Source organism: Sinocyclocheilus anshuiensis, unplaced genomic scaffold, assembly GCF_001515605.1.
Source record: "Sinocyclocheilus anshuiensis isolate Anshui unplaced genomic scaffold, SAMN03320099.WGS_v1.1 scaffold502, whole genome shotgun sequence".
Classification (NCBI taxonomy): domain Eukaryota; kingdom Metazoa; phylum Chordata; class Actinopteri; order Cypriniformes; family Cyprinidae; genus Sinocyclocheilus; species Sinocyclocheilus anshuiensis.
The window spans coordinates 359,174-383,470 of NW_015544194.1; the positions used below are offsets into that span (position 1 = coordinate 359,174).

The following is a 24,297-nucleotide window of genomic DNA, read 5'->3' on the forward strand; positions in this document are numbered from 1 at the left end:
ATATACTTACATAATGTAACACCACGTATCCTGTTTAATCTAGTTGTGTCAGGAGTAATAAAGCTTTCCCATTTGTTATGATAAAACTGCATGAAGCGACCCACTGAGAGACCGCTTACCAGCAGGCGCACCACTCTTTTCCCTCCCTCCATCAACAACAGCTCCATCAAATAACGGTTGCCCCTGGCTGAGTCCCTCCTCTTCTCTACATTTACAATACGGACCAGAGTGTAGATCCTGATAGAGAGGTGAAGAAGAAACAGTGAGAAAAAAGAGAACAGTTGCTGTAAATAGAGTGCATTTAAATGAGACAATAAGGAATATACATGATAAATATACTTACATAATGTAACACCACGTATCCTGTTTAATCTAGTTGTGTCAGGAGTAATAAAGCTTTCCCATTTGTTATGATAAAACTGCATGAAGCGACCCACTGAGAGACCGCTTACCAGCAGGAGTTTAGACTGTCTCAGTACAAGGTTAGAATTAAAAGATAGCTCTACACTTGAGCTGCAGGCTCAGCAGGAAAAACCCACACACATATTTATTAATTTTTGAATTATATATATATTTTTCCCTAAGGTCCATATTATTAGTAAAGTTGTCTACACCTAAAATAGTCTTAATTTCTAAAAAATACTGTTCATTTTCTGTCTTCTCTATAATTATTCATAGTATTAAAAAGGCTGTTTTTCCAACTGCGCCTTTAAGCCTACTGTATGTAAATGCTTTCTTTATAATTTTATAATAATATAATATAATTTTGACATCATGGTTCGGTATGGTTTCGATGCAGCAGGGTGACAAAACTAAACATTAAATTGCATTTTTTTTTTAATTAAACAGTGGTTTACTGAACAATTTGCTCTTTCTGTAAATCTCTAAAGGATTAAAATCTACCTCAGTTTCTGCTCTAAACTATAGGGAGCCCTTTTACATTACTATAAGGTTACAATAAACGAGTTAAAACTTAAATTTAAATACTATTTATTTTTAAATATAGTAAACACTCAACTAAAAAAATGAATGCAAACATATAAATTGCACATAATGCAGTTTTTAAATTAACTTCTAAATTATAACATTTGTTGTTGAAATATATTCCATTTATACAGTGGCTGTCATAACTTGTTTAATAACAGATTTTAATAACAGAACACTTTGTTTCTTATCAAAAGTAACAATTTATAAAACTGGAAAATTTTGGAAACTGGAAATTTCCAATGAAGTTCCACTTGTGCAGTGGTTTAAACCAATGCTGTATTTGTTCAGTACACATGCATACTGAACCGAAAGACCCTTACCCGAAAATATTCCATACGAATGCGTGTACCGATAATATTGGATTAAAATTATACAAAGAAATTTATACTCGTTTCGATCAACACGAAAGTGGGTACATAATGAAAGATTTATTTTTGGGTGAAATATCCATTTAAATATCCTCATTTGCATTTTAAGATCTCACCCACCCTCCATTCCTCTCATTTAGCCTCTCCATGTACTGTGAGATCACATCAATGACCTCGTTCTCTGCGAGCTGCAGGTTCCCCGAGACGTTACACCTCAGGTCGTTCCAGTCTGACCTCAGCAGCTCAAAGTCCACAGGGTTCACGCTGAAGGTCCGCTGCCAATTTATTGCCTTCTCTGACAAGTGTGGCCTCACATCAGTCTCCTCATAACTGTACTCTGACATCTCTCCTTCCTCAAGGCCTCTGCTCTGAGGAGCCATGTCCGATCCCTCCGGCATCTCTGAGACCTTTGTTGGCTGCACCGGAGACCGGCTGTTCTCAGACGAGTTTAACCCAGGGTGGTCTCTCCTTTCTGAGCTTGAAGGAGGCAAGCTGTCTGTATCTGATATGGAGGCTGTAGGGTCACCCTTATTATGAGGCCCAGGCTCCGTAGGCAAGGAAGGATGACTGTGTTTTAACAGGGCAGATTGGGTGGAAGTCTTAAGGCCCATTAAGGGGAAGTTCTGCCAGGCGAGAGAAGCAGCTGCTTGCGTTTTTAAGGACCTCCATTTTGAATTCAAATCCACAAGCCTCTTGCTCTTTCTAGATTGATAAAGGAACACACCAGGAAACACTTTCACAGGAGGTTTTGGTCTGCTTACTGGAGGACGGGGTCTAGTGATGTAAATTTTATTGGTATTAGTCTCTTTTTCCACACTGGTCCCAACCACAGGTTTGCCTGCATTACCTAAAATCCGATTGGCCAAGACATATAGAGGGGACTTCTGAGGAAGCTTAAAGAGTGATTTTCCCTTCACAGGTGGGCTAGAAGTTTCTGTCAGTTTACTCTGGTTTGGCAGTTCAGGGTCAGGCAGTAGCCATGTTAAAGAACGCCCTCTCTGAACCAGCGCAAGTGTTTGGGATTCCCCTTGTTCCTCGCTCGCTCCCGTCTGTTCATTTAGAGACCCACTTTGAGGCTCTAACGCACCTGTACTACCCTTTGCCTGTCTTATTTCTGTCATTTCATCATCCACCACAAGAGAGTGTTTATAAAACCTTTCCCCTTTCGGTCTTGTACTCCCCTCTCGCTCTTTTAACCGAACGTACTGCCTTCCTTGCTGAAAGATGTAGCTCTTTGAACCCCTGTCTAATCTATCAGGCTTGGAGGAAGCAGTGGATGCTGTAATTCTTGATGTCTGATAGGGTGGACTACTCCTCTTGACTGGCCGGTTGCTGGAATTGATTGTCTCCTCTGGGTCGACACCTTCTTCCTCCTCCAGGAAATCTGTCAGAAGAGACAAGTCCCATCAAACCAAAGCCCTTTAAATAATTAATGTAATCTGAAATGAGAATTGCTTAATGACATGATTAAAGAGTCAGTGAGGCTGCTGCAGTGTTGATGGAAATCTACAGCTAATGATAATCATCTCCAGACCGTTACACACAGCATGGTTGCAGCTGTCCAAATGCACACACAAGGTTCAAAATGAACTATTTGCCACATATGCCAGTTTGACTTTTACATTGACACAGTTTATCAGTTATAAATATTTCTTACTGGTCACGAAACAGTACTTTGCATTATTTTATTTGCGATTTTGTTTACTGTAGTGCAGGTCACTTGAAGAATGATATAGGAGATGAGCATATTGATGAAACTGCACCTAGCACAAACACACACGTTGTGCTTTTCCCTACATACATACAGGTACATACATACATATACACATATACATATGCATCAGTGTAGTAGAAGGCAGTATTGCACCTTAACGGTGGTTGCCACCAAAAATGAAGATAAGGTCCCACTTTATATTAAGTGGCCTTAACTACTATGTAAAATTTTTGGTACAATGCACTTATTGTGAATTTTTTAAATTACATTTATAATTAATTACACTGTTGACCCATCCCTTACACCTTAAACCACACTTAAACCTACCCATACCACCAAATCTGTCTCTAACCTTACCCGTATCCCACCTCAACAGCAGAATAATTATTTTGCAATACAATATGAACACAATAATTACATTGTACTTATATTTTTTTTCTAGTTAAGGCCACCTAATATAAAGTGGGCCCAAAGATAACAACGACACAGTGGGTGCTTCTCAAACAGACAGATGCATTCTTGTAAGGCTGCAAATCTAGACTGCCACTTCATGAAGCTCCATCAAAGGATGTCTCAGTTTGAAGGATCCTTAGTAGGCATACTTTGTTTTGCGTCCTTCATTCTGCCCTTTTTGAAGGATTTGCACTAGGTGTCATTAGATGTATCCTCTGCATCCTTTGCACAGATTCCAATTCACCAAAAAATAGAATTAGCTAAAAAATTATGAATTAATACTGAGCTTGTTCAATCTGACTATTTTATGCAAGACGAAAAAAATATATATTATTGAGGTAAACGCATAATGTTTTCTTTTGTTTCGCTGTAAATGAATCACATAATGCACTGGAGACCACAGAAGGTTGTCATTACCTGTACTGCATTAACAGAAAGTCAGTTAATATATAAAATTCAATATAAAATATTCTTTAAATTATAATTTTATTAGTGTTTTCATGTTGTGACTGCAGGGGAGGAAACATTTATGATGTATCTATGTGCACTCACTACTAGACCATCTCTACCATTTAATGCCTTGAAGCTTCAGAAGGACTGGTCTAGGAATGACACATCCTCACTAGGTTACACTTTATAAATGCTTTTTCACAGTTATGGTTACAAACTCTCTCTGCCTTTCTTCTTTTGTATCTCGAGTGAAAAAAAAGAGAAAACTAAAAAATGTGAAATGTGATATTGTGATATACTGTACAATATCTTTGTATAAGTGACAATCAAACTGTATTTTACTAACAGTGTAACCTAAACCACGTAATGATCCTAATAAAGTTGGCGGCCAACTGTTTTATTTACTCCTTAAAGCCCATTTCTACTCACATTTGCCGTCTGGTTTGTGTTAATTTTGAACCCTGGGAACACATATGTCGCTTGGCTCATTACAGATGGTGAGATTTTAAAGAGAGCAAACAGCTGCTGAATTCTTATCTGTTATTAAGATCCCAGCTGAACACAGACCATCAGGTTTGGGGAAGAAAACAGGCTGGTCATCCTCGTCCTCATCCATCTTCATGTACTTGTAGAAGCCAAATCTACATGACAATTCAAAAGAGTAACAGGGCCATGGTTATCTTTTTATTTACATATTTAGTTATTGCTTCATTTCTTATGATCAGTCAGGATTCATACTTTTCTAAGTAGACAGGAGACTCTCGGTAGAAGCATTTGTTCTTTTTCTCCATATGAGTAAGTCTGGTGAAGTCATTGGGATACACATAAGAAAGGTAGACCTGGTTGAGCACACATAAAAATAAGAGAAAATAGGTAAAGACATGTATTTATTAAGCCAAAAGTGTATCAGATAATACAATCAGAAGAATTAAAAACAGCGACTGTAATTGGACAGCATGAGATTTAACGTACGCACCACCCTCTCTTCTCAGACTTGTGTTTAACAGTGATGACCAAAAGAGGGCAATGTTTGCTCTAAGCTCAGACATATCTTTTAAAAAGAGCAGGTCCACTTCATCAGTGGTTCTCATCCTTTTTCATGGGGGCCACTGTCCAAGACAATATTCAAAATGTAGGCCAAGATATTTCTGGTACTTCGCTTCAATAACAAAGCTGTTTATTTTCAAACCTTTTTTATTTACTGAAACTAGGAGTGACAATATATTAAAATAAATTATAAAAATAAAACAAATGAATTGAATGTTATTCAAAGTCACATTCTCTATGATCAGCAAATTCACATGATTTTCCAGGCAGCAGTATAGCAAACCACAAATTTCAGAGCTGGACATAACTAGAAAATTATATTATATATTAATTTCAGAAATTCTAATGGCTTTTATGGAAATGGAAATCACACTTTTAATTTTCCTCATTTATCCAGTTTTTACCCCTTTGACTTGTTTTTTTATAAAAATGTCAGGAAACACATTCAAATAAGGAATATGATATCAATAAACATCTTTATTTTCAAAGATTTTAGCTTATTTAAAAATTTGCTTTGTTTAAAAAAAAAAATCATTTTGAGGCCAGAAGTATGCTGAGGCCCCCTAGTGGGTCCCAGACCCCTAGTTCATGAAAATAAAATGCATTTTATATCCCGCTTCTTATAAAATTAAACTCTAGTGTTTTTTCAAAATTATTATTAAAAATATCTTTACATATTTCATAACTAGCAATTTATGATCAATACCGGTAATTAACATTTGTTGATCATAAATTTGTCAGACGTGACAGCAACAAATCTTTTAAATAAATGGTTTTCTTTTGAACTTTTGATTATTTACAAAGTACTGAAAAAATGTTCATATTAATAAGAAGAAATGTTCTTATGTAATGCTAAAAATGTAGCTTTGCCATAACAGGAATAAATTACATTTGAAAATATATTCAAACAGAAAACGTCATTTTAAATTGTAATAATATTTCACAATATGAAATAATGTATCAAATGCTCTAAAGTTGAACACACAACTGCAAAGCTTAAAGCAACTCATTAAGCCAAAGCTGCACTAGAGTGAGGTAAGTTATCGACTGCATATTTTAGTACATTTTTAAAAATCAGCAGCCAACATTTCTGTTATCAACATAGACAGTGTGCTTGGCGAGACTGTTACTTACAAACTGCAGGCCTTGATAGCGTGCGATAGGGAAGTCCTTCACCACGTAGGTAGGAGAGTAGACACAAGATGGCAGAACATTCTCCAGCCTGGACTGATCTATCATGGGAACTAGGACAACAAATACGGCATCAATATGAGACAATTCCCACACTCTTCATAAGACAGTCGACATACAAATAACTGCTCGTTCATCTAAATTAAAAATGTTACATAAAATCAGTTTGCTAATTTCCATACAGATATTCAACTGGCTTCCATTCATCACTATTAGCTTGTATCTCAGTCCTGACTGTTACATATTCAGTGGTGCTGCTCCTAACAAGCTGACATCCTATATCTACACCACCATATGGATCCACCAATGCGCTGCTGAGCTTCCACACAAGCAATTAAACATGAACGTGCTTGCAAACCACATATCCACACTGTCTGTCCTGAGAGATGGATGTTTATTTTGTTTACCAACCACAGCTATACACACAGTACACACAACAGTGCTAGAATGCTGCAAGAAAATATTTCAACACATATGGACAGTTTTGTTAGCTGATGTAAAACTTTTGAACATTATGACATATTGCATTGTATATGATATATCACATTATGTCATTATATCACATTATATATCCATCATTGTATTGAACCAATGGTAAGCATCAGTTGGGTCAGGTGTGAATGCATGATTTAAATTACAACTGAGAGCAGCACAATGAGATCCAGCAATATGACTGGACAGTAGGGGTGTAACGGTACATGTATTCGTCCCGAACCGTCACGGTACAGACGTCACGGTTCGGTTCATGCAGTCAGACGACGAATACATAGGTGATCAATTCGACGCTACGCTAACCGTCACGACAGGAAAGAGCAGAAGAAGAGACCATCTACGCACCAACCCAAAACAAGAACGGTGAGTTCAGATGGCATGTCGGCTATAAATCGGAACCGGGTTTTAGTTTTATTTTGGCCGATCTCTATTCCAGAATTGCACACAAACTGCATTGCAATCATTTCCCAAAATGTAATTTGTGTGGAACTTTTATGAGGTCTGTAAAGAGGAGAAAATACTGTACCAGGGAGATCAAGCTCACTGTTCGTGATGCAAAAAATATAGGAAGACAAATATGTGGGGGTTTATATGAATGTATCTCTGAGAGGAACTGATCGTCTTCAGAAATGTTTCAATGGCATTTTCTTTTCATCTTACCGCCATATAATGCATATTAAAGTAGTGTTTATAAGCGCAGCTGCTTTGTTTACAGTGGTAACCAAGGAAACGCTGTATCGCTGCTGTTCCATAAGCGCCACCTGCTGTCAGAGAATAAATCTGCATTTTCATTCAGTCCGTCTGCTGTTTTTGTTTTGTGCAGGTGTCTTAAGTAGCATAATTTCACAAATCTAAAGTCAGACCATTCTGTTTTTGCTTTAAATCTTGAAATTATACAAGCTAATTAAAATTAAAAAGAACTACTGTCTTTTCAAAATAAATGAAAAATAAATTTCCTGTTGTACTGAACTCGTATCGAACCGTGACCCCAAAACCGAGTTACGTACCGGACCGTGATTTCTGTGTACAGTTACACCCCTACTGGACAGTGTACATAAATGACCTTAATATCCATATACACTGTAAGGAATACTCACTCTTGTAGAAGGTGTCTCGTGGGTCTGGTTTGAGCATATCTGCAGTAGGTATCTCTGTCCTATGGTTAACCCGCAGAGCGAGAGAGTGACTGGCCAGCGTCTGTGGGATGTGACGAACACTGTTCATCTTCAGACTGGATTCATCTGTCAGAGACAGAGAATAAGGACCGTGAGAGACAGCATGCGAATTTAAATCAGTTAATAGACTAACACTCAACAACCCCTGCTGTTTGCTATTATAGAAATGGTAGAATATTGGCTTTTCTATGGCTGACAAAGAAGTGTATAATGTACAGTATTTATTAGGGTCCGAAAGTCTAAGACCACTCTAGATGCTACTATATTGCACTTTTTTTTTATTGCATGTATTATCTGCATAACTATTTATATTATTTTTCTATTTTTTATGATTGTTATTTTTATGTATAATTATTTTTATAATTATTTATAATAGTTTATTAAATTAAATAAATGTACATGAATTTGAGAATTTTATGAACTTTAATGACAACTGTACTCAAGATGCACAAGCTGTGTAAAACCTGATGTTTATATTCTCCTTATAAATATATTTATAAGCTATATTCTCGACTGCATATTTTAGTACATTTTTTAAACAGCATTCCATTAGCACACTACATCTGGAGCCAGAGCAGACACTCATTGAACATGTTTCTCTTCAATATTATCCACATCGCTGTGCCCCAACCCCCTGATGAAACTCTAAATCCAACCTCACTCTGGGAAACCTCTTTTCTGGTTGGATCAGCTTTTTTTTTTTTTTTTTTCATATGGATACTTCCCCAAGGCTTAAAGAGATGCAACCAGGCTCACACACACAGCCTACGCTTTAGGACAATCCCTTGGTGATCAGTCTATGGGCACTGAAGCATGCAGGTGTGTGTATGTGAGGGGGACTCTATTCATTATGGTTTATCTCCTGACGTTATGAGAGCTCAAAACACTGTCTGTTCAGCTAGCCGCTGATGAAAACACACTTTAATTAGTCCTATTGATCCACTGCAAATGTGTTACTAGGCAAGTGTAAGTTATAAAGCATCAAAGTCAGTCACTGATGGCAGCAATGCAGAAAGCAAGTACACAACACTGATAGAGGCATGAAAAGAGAGAATATAAGGGTGTTGGATGTTACAGTAACATCCAAGATGAAGAAAACAGACAAAGAGATGGAGCAGAAATGTGCCATTAGGAGGCTGAAAGACTGCAGGCGTTGACTGATATCTCTGTTGACGCTTTAGCAATGGACCATATGGCTTTATTGGTTATTGAATAGTCCATGCAAATTTGCAAAATTCCAAACAATTGTAATATAAAATGAAAAACAAGGATTTTTTTGCATATTTTTTATGATTTTATGAAAAATATTAAATAACTTCACTAATTAGAAAAAATATTCGATAACTTCACTGTAAAACACTGTACTGTCAACAAATTTAGTTCACACATCACTGCTCTCCCGCTGGTTATACTACAACACTTAGTTAAAAAAAAAAAAAAAAATGTTTTTTGCATAATGTTTTGGATTTTTTATGAAAGATATTAAATCACTGTAATTAGAAAAAAAAATCAATACTTTCACTGTAACACACTGTACACGTCACTGCTCTCCTGCTGGTTATAATACAACACATAATTTCATAAAAAAAAAATATATTTTGCTTAATTGTTTAATGAAATACAATCAATAACAACTGTAATTTAAAAAAAAATCAATAACTTCACTGTAACACAATGTACTATCACCAAATCACACATCAGTCCTCTCCTACTGGTTATACTAGAACAATTAGTTTTAGAAAAAAAATAATATATATATTCAAAGGGTTAATTATCAAATGTCAAAATATTGCTTTTTGTCTTTTGGAAGCTGCATTCAAATCCATTTGGCTCAAAAACCTGTTTGAATGAGCATGACAGCTCTGCATGTGACCAACTAGAACATGAGAAAAATCTGCAAATCTTTTTTGCCCTTTGTGTAAAACTCTCAATAGCACAGATTCCTGTTGAAATGTATGGAATTCAGCAGCAAAATTTCACCTTACTGCACCTTAAGGATATTATTTTAGCAAAAAAAATTTTTTCTGAGAATGTACAGTTCCAAAAATTTCTGACTCTAGCAGTCAGAAAAATATTTCATTTTACTGTATCATTATTTGCTTATTTCATTTTTTCCTTTGCTTTTCATGAATTAACACTTTGTGTTTCTTTGTCAATTACAGTGTATCTTTTAAATATATATTTTTTCAATTAAAATTTTGCACTGTTTTATATGTATAGTCGTACAGAATGCAAATACTCTGGATATACATGTAAAATATTCAATGTAAAATATTTTTGCCAATAAAGAACACTAAAATAGTTTTTAAAAAAGTGCAAATACAGACCCTTTAAATACAACACAGATCAATAATATAACCATGATTAACAAAGTAATCATAATAAAAAAAAATATATATAAAAATGTGAATTCATAGAAACTATAATTACACAAAATAAATTATGATTACACAATGACTACAAAATACAAATAAACACATAAACAAAACAAATGGAAGGGAGACAGGTGCCAGTGACAGAGATAACTGACAGCTCGCCATACACTGTATCTGTTGTTAACAGAGCAGAAAGACAGTCAAAGCCAAACCACCCAGGAAATCTCGCTCCATCTGCATCTCCCTGATGACATGTCGAGAGGGAGAGGGAGAGAGAGAGTGTGTGTGTGCCTTACATGCGGTGCGGTCTTCCTTGAGGGAGTGGTCTGCGTGATTAATGATTAGGACACTGGAGTTGGCTTCGTACTCTCCGGTGAGCTGCGTGGGATGGCGATGGAAGCTAATGCACATCCCCCTCTCCCTCAGCTTGTTAAGTACAGTGAGGATTTAATCGAAAAAATTGCTTTCGTCTCAAATAATTACGTAAACGAAGCAAAGGAGGGCCATGGGGATTGTCGTTCTCTCTTTTTTCACTGTCCCTCTCTCACTTTGTGTCTCTACTTCCTCTTAAAAGCATGTGTAAATGAAAGTCAGTTCCCTTGATGAATGGCAGTAATTTGAAGGGGAACGTATGAACATGTGTAATGCTTGATAAGACGATATGCGAAGGAACACAAAGTATATGATGACTGTCAGGAGGCTCAGGGGCAAGTGTTTTCTGGTGATTACCTAGTTGCCACTGCCTACATTCAAATATAAGTACAATGACACTTTTCACGCAAACAGCAGAAACTGTAATGCTCAGAGGCTGTGAATGTTAACTGCAATATTCAGATATAATTGGAATAGGCAGAGTTTGCAAATGGTACTCTTGAGAGTTTACTTCCATTTTCTGTTTTATCTTCCCTGAAATGCGTGCATGTATTTTTAGCGTGAAAAAAAAAAAAACTCAAAAAGGAAGGAGCAGTTACCTGTGTACAACGAGATATAAGCTGAGTCAATGACATCATACTTCAGCCCAGGAAGGAAAGGTCTCCACTGCAAGAGAAGAGAAAGTAAAATTAAAATAAAATTAGTGAATAAAATTAATTATAAAAATTAATGATTCACTGAAGAACTGTCATGTTTATGTTCAATAGTACTCTTCCTGTTCTTTTCATTACGTTGTTCGTGTTTTCTAGTTCCCTTTGTTAATTTCTTGTTTTCTTTGTTTGCTAGGTTTCTAAGTATGTTGTTTTTTGTTTCCATAGTTATCAATTCAGTTCACCTGCGTCTTGTTTAGTTGCTTGTTTATTCCTGTGTATATTGACCTGTTTTTCTATTTCAAAATATTGAAATATTAATTGTTAACCACCTACAAAAATATCATAAAATGAATTATTCTGTAACCACATGCTGTTCAAATGAACCAAATAACATTAATGAAATAAATAAAATAAATATACGTATTTTTTATGCAAATATTTACCTGAATTTAATTTTTCACTAACCACTTGCAGCCCAGCTTAATAAAAAAATTCAATGAATAATATATACACTGAACAAAATTATAAACGCAACACTTTTGTTTTTGCCCCCATTTTTCATGAGCTGAACTCAAAGATCTGAGACTTTTTCTATGTACACAAAAGGCCTATTTCTCTCAAATATTGTTCACAAATCTGTCTAAATCTGTGTTAGTGAGCACTTCTCCTTTGCCGAGATAATCCATCCACCTCACAGGTGTGGCATATCAAGATGCTGATTAGACAGCATGATTATTGCACAGATGTGCCTTAGGCTGGCCACAATAAAAGGCCACTCAATATATACATACATACTGTATATGTAAACCTGGACCACATTAGTAGCAATAACCAATGATACATTGTATGGGTCAAAATTATCGATTTTCTTTTATGCCAAAAATCATTAAGATATTAAGTAAAGATCATGAAGATATTTTGTAAATTTCCTACCGTAAATATATCAAAACGTAATTTATGATTATATATACAGTATATATTTTTTTTTCTTCTCTCGGTCAAATATTGTCCGATTGTCAGATGATGTATAAATCTCAGTTTCAAAAAATTGACAAAAATTGGTTTTGTGGTCTGTATATACATACAGTCAAACCAAAAATTATTCAAACACCATATACAATGTTTGATATTTTTATATTAGTTGGTCCAGGATACTATAGTTCATTTATGTAACTGAGGATAGCAAAATAATGTAAACTGTGACATTTTATACCCAAAAATTCTTCATACAGTGGACTACCAGTAAAATTGATAAAAATGTGGGACCAAAAATTATTCAGACACTTTGACCTGACCATGTTTTGCTTAAGTGTTTTTTTCTTTAATTGCTAATATGACCATTTTACACCACAGACTTAACAAAATTAAGCATTGTTTGGTAATTGGTTGACCTAAATTGGTATTATCTAATTGTGTACTTAAATTTAATGGCTGACAGCTATTCAACCTAATGTTGTGATGTTGTACAGTCGCAATAAAGCATGCCAGATTGTGGTAGTTTACTGCATTCAGACAGCAAGGTCTGAAATAGTGCCGTATAATTTGTTTTCAGCACAGATTTTTTTTGCCATATTTGCAGCGTTATCTATATGCATAATTCCTTTAGTAAATCGAGAGCTTAAACAATGCAAAAGTGCATGCACTATCAGCAGCCACAATTCATTCTTAGTGAATCGCCCTCCACCCTCCCCTGTCTTTTTCTGCTTTTGCCCTCACAATGGGGATGGCTGGGATGGCATTGGCTCTCGAAATAGATGGGATATACAGACACGTAACAATTCTTATAAAGAGGCTCTACAATTACAACATCACTTCTCGGCCACTCTCACGCAAGAGGTCACTTAGCAGTTGCATAATAACTCTTATCGAACTGATCTTCACACACACACTTCCACTCTCTCATTCACACACCAATGCCACACTACACAACGGCTTTCAGCAGTTCAGACTGTACAGCTGAAAAAAAATTGAGAGAGGAATAGAAAGGGGAAGAGAGAACAAAGAAAAAGAAAAAAAGAGAGAAATTAATTTGAATTTAGAGCAGTTTGGTGTCGACATTGCTTATAGTTTGACAGTTTCAGGATCGAACATCTAACAAACATACCGTTACTTACAACTCATTGATGAGGACTAGTTTTAGACACACACAACATAAACATCTTACACACCTGAATCAGTTTTCTTCAGTGCTTAGTATTCACCCTGTTGTTCTGCACAGCTTGTGTTTCTCAAGGTCAGATCTGCCTTTCGGGAATTGATGGAGTGCAGTTACAGCACAATGTCAGATCTGAGGAGCCACAGATGCCTGTTTACCCCCAGTGACATAATACACACACATGCGCACACAAATATGCCCATGCAAACAATCATGCATGGTCTCACACACACACACACACACACACACACACACCTAAGCAGTATTACACAACGATCAAGCTATGCTATGCTGCTATCACTGTTCTTTGTCATTGCATGTATGACTAAAAATAATCATTAGATTCTTTGTACTGATCAGAAAATAGGAGATAAAACAACCTGCTACGCTACCCAAGGCACATGATCCTTTTAAGTAGCAAAGATTTCTACAAAGCTTCATCTGTTTCTGCACAAGTAACTATACGCAGTCAATGGCAAACACTGCAATTCCTAGAAAACAATGGGCAGCTTGCATGATGTTGCATATATTGCATCAGCTACAAATTTTTTTCTCTTTTGTCTTGACGATGAATAAAATTGAGCCCATTCACTGTTGACTGGCAGCACCGTCCATAATAGCTCCTACTGCAAATGTCATATTGGATAGTTTCTGGTCAGATTACATCAGACAGGCTTTATTAGATCTCTTTGTCCCTACAAAGCCTGGGAATTCTGTTAAAATTCTAATCAGGCTCAGAATAACTCTGGCGTTGGGTGCAACCATGAAAAGTTTAAGCATATGCGCACATCACAGAGGTTAGCCTGCCTTTTCTGATCTAATATGTGTTATCGGTGAAATTGGGAAAAGGGGAGAATCCTAAAGAAGCAGTGAGCCTGATAACATCAAATATCTAAAGCATCTCCAGTTAACTCCACAGACTAGCCCGCTGCAGTTTGGTTAATAAATGAATTCCTGTGTTTGCCACAGATAATTAGCTGTTTTTGCTTTTTGGTGTCTGGTCCCTGTTGACTCTCTAGCTGAGAATACCTCCAAGTTCAATGAATTTATTCATTGGGCTCCTCTCATGTCTTTGAACCGCCTCTTCTCCAGCACTCTGCATTGAACATTAAATAAGGAGTGAAGCACAGCTGCGTCTTCTTGGGCCTTCTCAGCCTCCAGGCACTGAAAGTTTTGTGCAGTGCGGATTTAAAAAAAAAAATTTATTTACAAGTGGTACAAAGAAAGTTGTGCAGGAGGGATCACTTTTCACATTAGCGTTGCATGTAGATAACAGCTTTAATACTCTGTTAAAGATAAAAATGTCCAGTTTCTAAGACTTGCAAGGAAAGCCGTGTAACAATTCATCTGACATACTCTGAGCAGAAGTGAAAAATCTACAGAAAATGACACTAAATCCTTTTTTTCCAATGAACAGTTTTGCTATCATTACCCTGTGCTGATTGTCCAGTCAAATGTGTGAAATAAAAGGGTCAAACTAATTGAATTTAATTCACTGCTCTGTACTGTACTGTACTGTTACTCAGTTGTCTAGTTTGTTCTTTAAGACTGACTTTAGTTGAAGTTTTACATTCAGATGAATAATTAATCAAAAGATTCCATCACAAAGAAATGAAGCGATCTAGAGGCTATGATTTAAGTTTACAGATGAGGAAAACATATTCTGAAAAGCATCATACAGTAAGAAGCAGAGATGAGAGAGCTTTATTAACCTGAAACATTTATGAATTCACTTTTGTTCTTTAGTCATAATTGCTATGTTAGATTATGCAATGTAAGATTTATTAATTCAGCAGATGCTTTTATCCAAAGTGATTTACAAATGAGGAATACTACAAAAAAAGCACTGCATCATTGGGATACAGAATGAAAAGTGCTATTATACAAAGCTCCAGAATTGACCTGAAAATTACAAGCCAGTAGACAAATAAAGGGGAGAACCTGTGACCCTTTGAAACAACAGAAAGAGAATAGTACAGTTAAGTAAGTGCATTAAGAGCTGTGTCAGACCTCTTTTTGATGGTAGACACAGGACTCAGCTGTTCTGATGGAGTTGGTAAGATTAATATGTGCTCTGCCAGGTTTGCTGAAGACCACCACTGCCGCTTTCTGGATCATTTGCAGTTGTTTGATTTCACATACAGCAAGGCCAGATAAAAGAGCACTGCAGTAGTCTAGTCTAGGGATGACTAAAGCCTAGATGAGGAGTGGTGCAGCATGCTTAGGTAAGAAAGGTCTGATTTTCCTGGAAAATCCATGTGCCTGAATGCCAGTCAGTCCCAGAGATGTTGTCTGAATCCAAAAGAGGAGAGAGCCAAGCACGGAACCCTGAAGTACCCCATGCTTAGCTGATCTATTTTCCTGCTCTTTTGTTGTTTATATTTAATATAAAGCTAAATTTAGCTTAGAATAAGCATATCTACAATGAAAATGGAGTGGAATAATGAAGAGGAAAAATAAATGAAAGAATGTTAAATAACATGTTTCATTTCATAAATATACATTTATATGCAGGGAGAGAGACACAGAGGGTGCAACAGTATCTAAGAGGCTTAGATGGAAATGTATTAACAATGTATTAATTTTATTATAATTTTTATTATAATTGTATTAATTTTATTTTACAAACTATGTTTCCATTTAGGAGATTCTATTCATAGTCAGGTTTTACTATTGAATTTTGCTCTAAAGGAGAAAGAACACAAAATGATCTAATCTATTTTTAATCTATTTGTTTTCTATTCCATTATCAGCTCTCTCTCGTTCTCTGTCTCACTGCCTCTCTTTGTTTGTCTTCTACTTTCTATCTTCTCCTAGATAATAAAATTACTGAAATGTGCTGGTTAAACTCTGCATCCTTTGGGTGCACTCCGGATATAATCAGTATATCAAAAAGCTTAATGCTGTTATACTACATACTCAAGGATATTGTAATGGTCAGAGACGCAGTATCTATAAATGTTTTAATGAGTAATGGGTTACAAAAGTAGTGGGCTGGTAGATGTTTGTTTGCTGTGAATATAGTCATTATATTTTTACTAAATTTGACATGTTTTGCACTGCTGCGATAATTCTGATCTGGCCATTACCGAGAATGTGTTTTTTAGATTTAAGTGAAGCGGGCCATGGAAAATGTTTCCCTGACTAATTTGCCACATTTCTCATCTTTCCACTTATTCAGCTTTATATAATGCAACAACTGAAAGAGAGGTAGAGAAAATAGTAAAAGGCTATAGAAGCATAAGTGTTGCAGACCACTTAAACAGAGTTCATTCATGACGCATCCCATACTTCAGTCTGTTTACTTAAAAATAAATGTACAATGATTAAAAAAAGCTCTGCCTGGTAGGCAGTCTAATGGAAAGGATACTAAAAGGTAGCAAAATGTCCTGACTAAAACAATATCAGGAAAAAGGTTTTACATATAATTTCTACACACTATGACTTAATGTTTTATTAACACTTTCACTGAAGTTTCATTGGTGACACTTCAACGTACAGTAAATTGACCAGAATTTCCCAAACTCTGGCTCTGTACTCACCCCCACCTCCACATGGTCTGAACCTCTGTCATCTTGCTTGTGCAAAACCTCAAAGTAGTATCGCCGTGAGGACATGAGACTGCAGAGAAAGGGAGAGAGGAAAGGAGGAGAATTAAAGTGAAAGAAAGAGAGGGTAGGGGACACTATCAAATAGCTATAGAGGGACAGACCAGATGAGGAAAGGAAAAACAGTGGCAGATGCAAAGATGAAAAATGCACATTGCACCATAGGCCACTGGAAGATGTGTACATTGTTAGTGACAGAATCCCTAAGGTGCCTTCTCATCTACTCAAAGAAGCACTATGATCTTGTTCAACTACTAGAAAAACAGAGATTAGTAGTAAAGGGGCAGTTGTGGCCTGATGGTTAGAGAGTTAGACTTGTAACCTGATGGTTGCGGGTTCGAGTGTCAGTACCGGCAGGATGGGACAGGATTAAGGGATCAGAAACATGGTCACACAGAATAAGGCATTAATATGTGCTATATATGGACTAATAAACAGCCAATATGATAGTAATATGCATGCTATTAAGCAACTGGTTAATAGTGAGTAGTATTCCCTAATTTAAACTGTTAATGAAATCACATTACAGTATACTTTAGTTAACCTTAATTGCTTGTCAATACATTTGGCAGTACACTTTAACCGTATTTCAATACAATATAGTAAGTATATAATACATATTTCAAGAATAGAATTTTATGAAAGTACATATAAAGATGTATTTATGTCCTACCTAAGTGGGTCAAAAAAGCAATTGCATCTATCTGCATTTAATCTAAATAAAACCTATGATACATTTTCATTTAATCAATCAACATGCAAAGTATCGGATATTATAAACATTACATTCATTTCACACTAAAATAAAGAGCAAATGATGAGCATTCTGGGGTGACCTCCAATAGTTTAATAGTTGATCAACATAAAACAAGTCAACCTAATAATACAAAGCAATGGTGACAGTATCAAATTAATCAATAAGGACAGAAAGGCTGTGCCATGTGCGTGTTATAAACAATGTGCTTATTTAAAGTATTTTAGAAAAAGTCACCCAATGTCAAAGAAATATTCAAAGAAACACCTTTCTAAACTCAGAAATGATACTGCAGGTTCTTTTTCCCAAGTATGTTTTTCTCTCTCTCTCTATCTCTCCAACAGCATAAAATGGCAAAGTTATGCCACTTTGTACAAAAAAAAAAGAGATTTCGAATGTCAGCTTCCAGGAGATTTTTTTTTGTGTTGATAATTGGATGAAAACACTTGTGTAAACTATATTTATGTATAAACAGACCACAGGATTTGAATTTCTTTTAGCAAGATGATTTAATCTTAGAAAAGACAGAAGTCACAGGCAGACACGTGAATAGCAGCTTGTATTATGACACATGATTATTCTTCAGATGTTCTTCTGGAGTTGCTTTGATTAAAGCAGCCAAATACAATTCATATTGCAATGCGGCTCACTGTGACAGCATGAGAAGGCGAAGGCTGTGCTACAAACACAACTGCCTTTGTGAAAAAGATGTGTTTTGTACTTCAAATCTTACAGTCACAATGAAATCACAGTTCTATTATTGTTATTATTCAACATCATTATTATTGTAAATGAAGGTGCCCTTGTAATCTACAATAACATCCCCTCACCCTCACAACAATGTCTCTTTTAGTATCTGATGATACAGGACAAAAATCCCTCCTCTCCAGCAACCTATCACTCACATGAGATTGCAGCAATAGAAAGCGACAAAAATCCAACGATCCAATCAATTCCCACAACCAAGTCCTGCCCTACATTTTTTTTTTCTCGTTCAAGAAGCCAATTCCATCCACATGTCCATCACAATGCCACTTATGCCATATATACACTACACGATTTTTAAAGTTGTCGGATCGCTGTTCCTTTCACACTGCAAACCGTTTTGGGTATCAAAACTGAGCAATCAACTGAGCATTAGCAATCAGCATGACAAGCATTTATGTGTGTGTGTTTGTTTGTTGTCCTTCTAATGGCAGTTTGTTTTTCATGTGTACTGAGAGCTCAAGTCAATAAAGGTTTTAAGACTACAAAAGAGAGGAGTGGCCAGTAGATCAGGGCTAGATTGAGACAGGCTTGAGGGGGTACAGAATGGAGTTTTAATTGGCTGACTAATTGCCTGGCTCCATCTGAAAGTGTTCTGCTCAATAATTTAATAGGACTGAGTGATGAGAGAGATAAAGAAAGAGTGTATTCAGGCAATGCCCACATGAACACACTCTCAACAGACTGCTTTAGCAACACAGTAAGCTTGTTTGCGATGTCAAACAACTCACAAGGGCAGACTTCTACATAAGCACAATCCACATGAGCAAAAGCAGATTCTGCATTTGTATTCTTTGTTCCAACGTAGAAGATGCGTTTGTAATATTGCTTTTATATGAGGATAAATGGCATAATGCAACAACTGCTATTTAATTCTACCAAAATCTGTCTTTTCCATCTATTTATAAGTGAAAAAACAATTGACTTAGAGTATGATGATAGTGTACAGAAAAAATAGCATTACTCTTAAAAAAGGCATTACTCTAACATTTTAAACTTTAACATTTCTGCTAAATGACTAAAAGTAAAAGTAAAAGTAAACTATATCAGAACAGTCACATTTGTTCTAAGCAAATGGAGTGTTCCACTGTAATGTCAGCAAAGTGGAAAGTTTGTCTGAAGACCTCGCCTTCTGTCTTGAGGTGCTCATTTCTGATTATAGTGTTTATTAGAAAGGGAATACTGATGTCCATCATTCATAAATGATACATTTAACCTCCACAAATGGTTCCTTCAAATGAACAATGTGCAAATTTACATGTTAGCAGCCTAGTTTAAATAAAATTTTAAAAAGCATTAAATTCAGATCACTCACTCATGCGCCACAATGCATTTCTCTCTGTAGCCTTGATTTATTTATCTAACTTTTTTCTTTTCTTTTTTGATGACTGCACCCACTATCCTGACTTCATTTACGGATGCTTCAGACATTTGCATAAACCCAATGTAACATGAAAGTAAGCGTTGGCATAAAAAATTTAATTAAAAACAAACCTTAGAAGGGAGATTGCTAACTGTTTTAAAATGCAAATTCCCTCTTGAGTAAAGTTTGTTTCTTGTTTGTTCATTTGGGCAAGTAAGTGAGTAATTTATGCAGATTAGTGGATAACAAACAGACAGAACAATCAATGACTTCATCAGAACAAGAGCTGCCTTAACTGAATACAGAAAGACAGAACATAATAATATAATCCACTGAATTGGACAGTATAAAATTTAGGATGGAGTTTTGGGATTACACTGTACTTTTGTATTAAATTGTAAAAAAAAAAAAAAAAAAACTAAATTATTATTCAAGGACCAGTACATTTAGAGTACATTATACATTATTTACATTATTTATGTACGTTATTTATAGCACTTTTAAACTTGCAATTTGGATAAATATTCAAAAAGTGCTAATGTAAATGTACTAGTATTAGAATTCAATCTGATGGATGTCCTTTTATAAATTTAGTGAACTGAAACTGCTTTTAACATCCCCTAGCACACTTGTGACAGATACTTCTAGAATGTCAAGAGAGGTTGACCTCAGCTGGCCCTGCAGAACTGGCATATTCCCATAAATGTCACATGCAATATCTGAGACTCCTGGAGTTACTCTGCCCTTTCTTTCCTTCAGCCGTGGAGGGCAAACCAGATATACTCCATTCTATTATGTAAGTGATAAAAAGACTATACAGTACACACTGTATATGCACAAGAGTAAGACACAGAGTCTCATTTGCTAACTATGATAATAATAAATGTATTGTTTTAATAATAGCATGATAATACAGTCTTATTTCAGAATTTAAAAAAAATTATCTGGGATAGGTTCTGCATAAAAATGCAGTCAATAATGAGTAGGCTAGTCCTCTATATAAGGCGACTTTAATTTTGGTCCTCAGAGTGGTACACTCAAAAATCTTGCTGAATGTCATCTTGGGCAAGAGCACATCTATACAGAAAAAGAGAGAAAATGCAAGCACAAAATAGATTAAGGAGAGTTTGTGTGGAAAGCCTTTATATGGAAATTGTTTAGGCATGTATTATAACTTTTGGATTATGCTAATTACTACATAATCCACATTCATCAACAACAAAACAAAACACAAATTCAATCTTATGTAAATTCTGCACAAGATTTTTTTATGCCTTCATAAAATTATTAACTTACATGTAATCATTCGTGATTATCATAAGTTATAGACACTACCATGCATAGAACTGAGAAAACTTAGTGCATTATTTTGCCCAGCAACTGTGGGAATTCCAGACGATCCTGTCAGACATCTGCCCTGTTTACGCTCTAAAATCCAGCCCATTAGTCTTTACGACGCAACAGCCTACTCTGCTCTGTCTGTGTCACCAAACTAACAAGCTCCAATCGAAGGGCAAAATGAAAGCAAACAGAGAACTGAGGTAGGTAGACAGAAAGTCGTCTAACTTGGGTTGCATAGAAGTAAAAAAGTTTATATCCTGACATCCTCAACTAGAAAAGCAGAGGATATCAAAGACACTCTTGTGGCAGTTTGAACCGGTGCCAGGCCATTGTCAAAGCTCAGTGAAAAGAGGAGGCACTTCTCTGCGTTTCCCTCTGGAGTGCCAATAAGTATGCTCATTTTTTATTGGCACTAAAATATTCTGGAACATGTACATGCTCGCTTTTAGACTGACACTGCTGATGAATAATTCAGTGCCACACACCACTCACACTGAAGCTTCCACTGAAGCACCAATCAGCAGTGGTTGGACAAGGGCGATTAAAACGGACGACATGACACTTCACTCAGACAAAACTACTATTTAATGTGTCCCTTGTGATTCACAATCACACTGTCAGTACAGACCTATTGGGCAGCGTGCTTGTTATAGTAACTCCCCCTGACGTTTGTTCATTTAACAGTGAAGTTGAGCATGTGCTGTCTTCGATGTCTTATAACAACCTTACATTGATTACGGGCTTAAAGCATGTGGTTTACACAGCTGGATTTAATGAGTGGATAATGAATGGCTTAATATATCTTGTATGTTTGTCACAGAGTTTGATGGCATTTAAACTCACATTAAAAATTACAATAGATATGGGATTGATTTGCATGTTCAGACCTGCTGCTGAACAGAAAAAAAAATAACCTGTGAAGTGTTCATTTAAAAAAGAAATGACAAAAAAATGTGTTACTTACCACAACTGCGTGATCTTGTTTCACTCATTGCTGCTCATCCAGAGCACAGCATACTTAATATATTTACTTTATAACTGTATAAAGCAATGAGCTGGCAAGTGCCTTTCCATGCTGAAGACAATCCACTGTGTCATATTCTCCTAATATGCATTTAATTATGGTGGTAAATCCAGGAAACATATGCTGTATGACACTCACCGCACAGGTTTGGAAGTTTGAGATCTGAACTTGCTGAACTCTCCTGGAGCTGTCCACTCTGAGCCATGCTACATGACAACAGAGAGCAGAGACTGTAACTCATCTCTAGCCACACACACAGGACACACAATATTCAGGGTTGTGCTATTCAGAATTGAACTGAGAATGCATTTTGAATTCCAATCAAATTCCTGAATTTGAAGTTAAATTAAGGTAGAAAATAGGAAGCAGACTTAATCCGTGTATCATTCGATCATTCGTTTTTTTTATTTAATATTGAAAGTAGAAAAATTAGAATACGGCTCCTTTTTCGTTTTTTTGTTTTTTTTCCAAAAAAACGAAAAACGAAAATTCAGCTTAAATTTTCGTTTTTCGTTTTTCGTTCATGGGTGGAAAAATGAATAAACAACTTGAATATTTGATTTCTACACATGGGCGGGAATTAAACGCCCCTTTCTGCTGATTGGTACGAAAATTTAAGCTGAATTCTCGTTTTTCGTTTTGTGGAACAAAACTAAAAAACGAAAAAGGCGCCGTTTTCTCATTTTTCTACTTTCAATATTAAATAAAAAAACGAATGATCGAATGATACACGGATTAGACTTGCGATTTGAATTTGAATGTGAGGAAGCAGAATAAAATGAATTGAAATTGAAAGTAATGTCATGGCAAACTTTAAATGTCGGCTTGACAAATCCTTGCATGAAAGTTTGAAAAGTTTAAATCCTTGAAACAGACAGACAGACAGACAGAACACAGATAGAATCACAGATTGACAGACAGGCAGAACACTATAGGCCTATAGTGGAGATCAAAATTAGAGAACAATCTATAAATACTTGATTTTTTCTGAAATATTGTAAATTTTCATCACTCAATAAAGGAATATCAGCTGTAGGTATACCACTGTTCTACTAACATGTTTTCCAAGGCATTTCAACAAAAACCTTTATTTTGTGGAAAACTCAAAATTAGAGAACAGTAACCAGATTACATCTTTGATTAAAGATGGCGCCAGGATGTTTGCCGGCGTGCCATCAGTCTGCTTTTACCTGTTTTAGTATTTTGTTTTCTTGTTTGTTTTATTACGCGCTCTGTTTGCTCCCCTCTGGTGTACGATCGCTTAACTTTTCTGAATATTCGGTCGGCGGTGTCTGATTGTCTGTTTCGCGATACCAGAGAAGACTGCCTTCCGTATGCACGGTATGCGTCTGTGCCAGTTGCGCTGAGGAAGGTTTGTTACCTGCCTGGATGCTTGTGCCTGCGGAGGAAACGCCGAAGGAAGCGTGGGAAGCGCGCTGGAGGCCTCGTGAGATCAAAGAAGACCAGGAGGTTTCCATTTATCGGACCACCGTCCTCCGTGGCAGAGGTCTTCTTCTGACACCACTCCAGTGACAATGGCGTTGATAAACGCGGGATCTCTGGCAAATAAAACGTTTATTCTGAACGATCTCTTTGCCTCTCACGAACTTGAGTTTTTATTTGTTACTGAGACTTGGCTTAACGCTGGCGACACGTCTTCACTCTCTGAACTCTCTTCTGCTGGTTGCAGTTTTTTCAGTACCCCTAGGTCCGTTTGCCGGGGTGGGGGTCTTGCAGTTGTTTTTAAAGAAAAGTTTAAATGTAGACTTTTACCCTCTGACTCTTTTTGTTCGTTTGAATCTCAGCTAATTACATTGAATTCTTTTAAGTCTGTGCTATGTGTTTTAATTTATAGACCCCCAAACTCTCATGGGGATTTTATACAAGAATTCTCTGAACTGTTATCTGCAATTGTCCCCTCTTTTGACAAAATTTTAATTTTGGGGGATTTCAATATACATGTGTGTTGCCCGTCAAAGCCCTTGGTCAGAGATTTTTTTAATTTATTAG

General features: G+C 36.2%; 1 protein-coding gene across 1 annotated transcript in view; it reads right to left on the reverse strand.

Annotated features, from left to right (window-relative positions):
• Positions 1 to 24,297, reverse strand: part of b4galnt4b (beta-1,4-N-acetyl-galactosaminyl transferase 4b) — an 81,911-nt gene that overhangs the window by 2,712 nt on the left and 54,902 nt on the right. Inside the window, exons 8-15 of the mRNA XM_016497083.1 lie at positions 22,426 to 22,493; positions 16,975 to 17,053; positions 11,224 to 11,290; positions 7,800 to 7,943; positions 6,154 to 6,263; positions 4,711 to 4,811; positions 4,540 to 4,613; positions 1,476 to 2,739 (exon numbers count right to left, since the gene is read on the reverse strand). Coding sequence (XP_016352569.1) covers positions 1,476 to 2,739; positions 4,540 to 4,613; positions 4,711 to 4,811; positions 6,154 to 6,263; positions 7,800 to 7,943; positions 11,224 to 11,290; positions 16,975 to 17,053; positions 22,426 to 22,493 — 1,907 coding nt within the window. The remainder of the gene's footprint in view (positions 1 to 1,475; positions 2,740 to 4,539; positions 4,614 to 4,710; positions 4,812 to 6,153; positions 6,264 to 7,799; positions 7,944 to 11,223; positions 11,291 to 16,974; positions 17,054 to 22,425; positions 22,494 to 24,297) is intronic.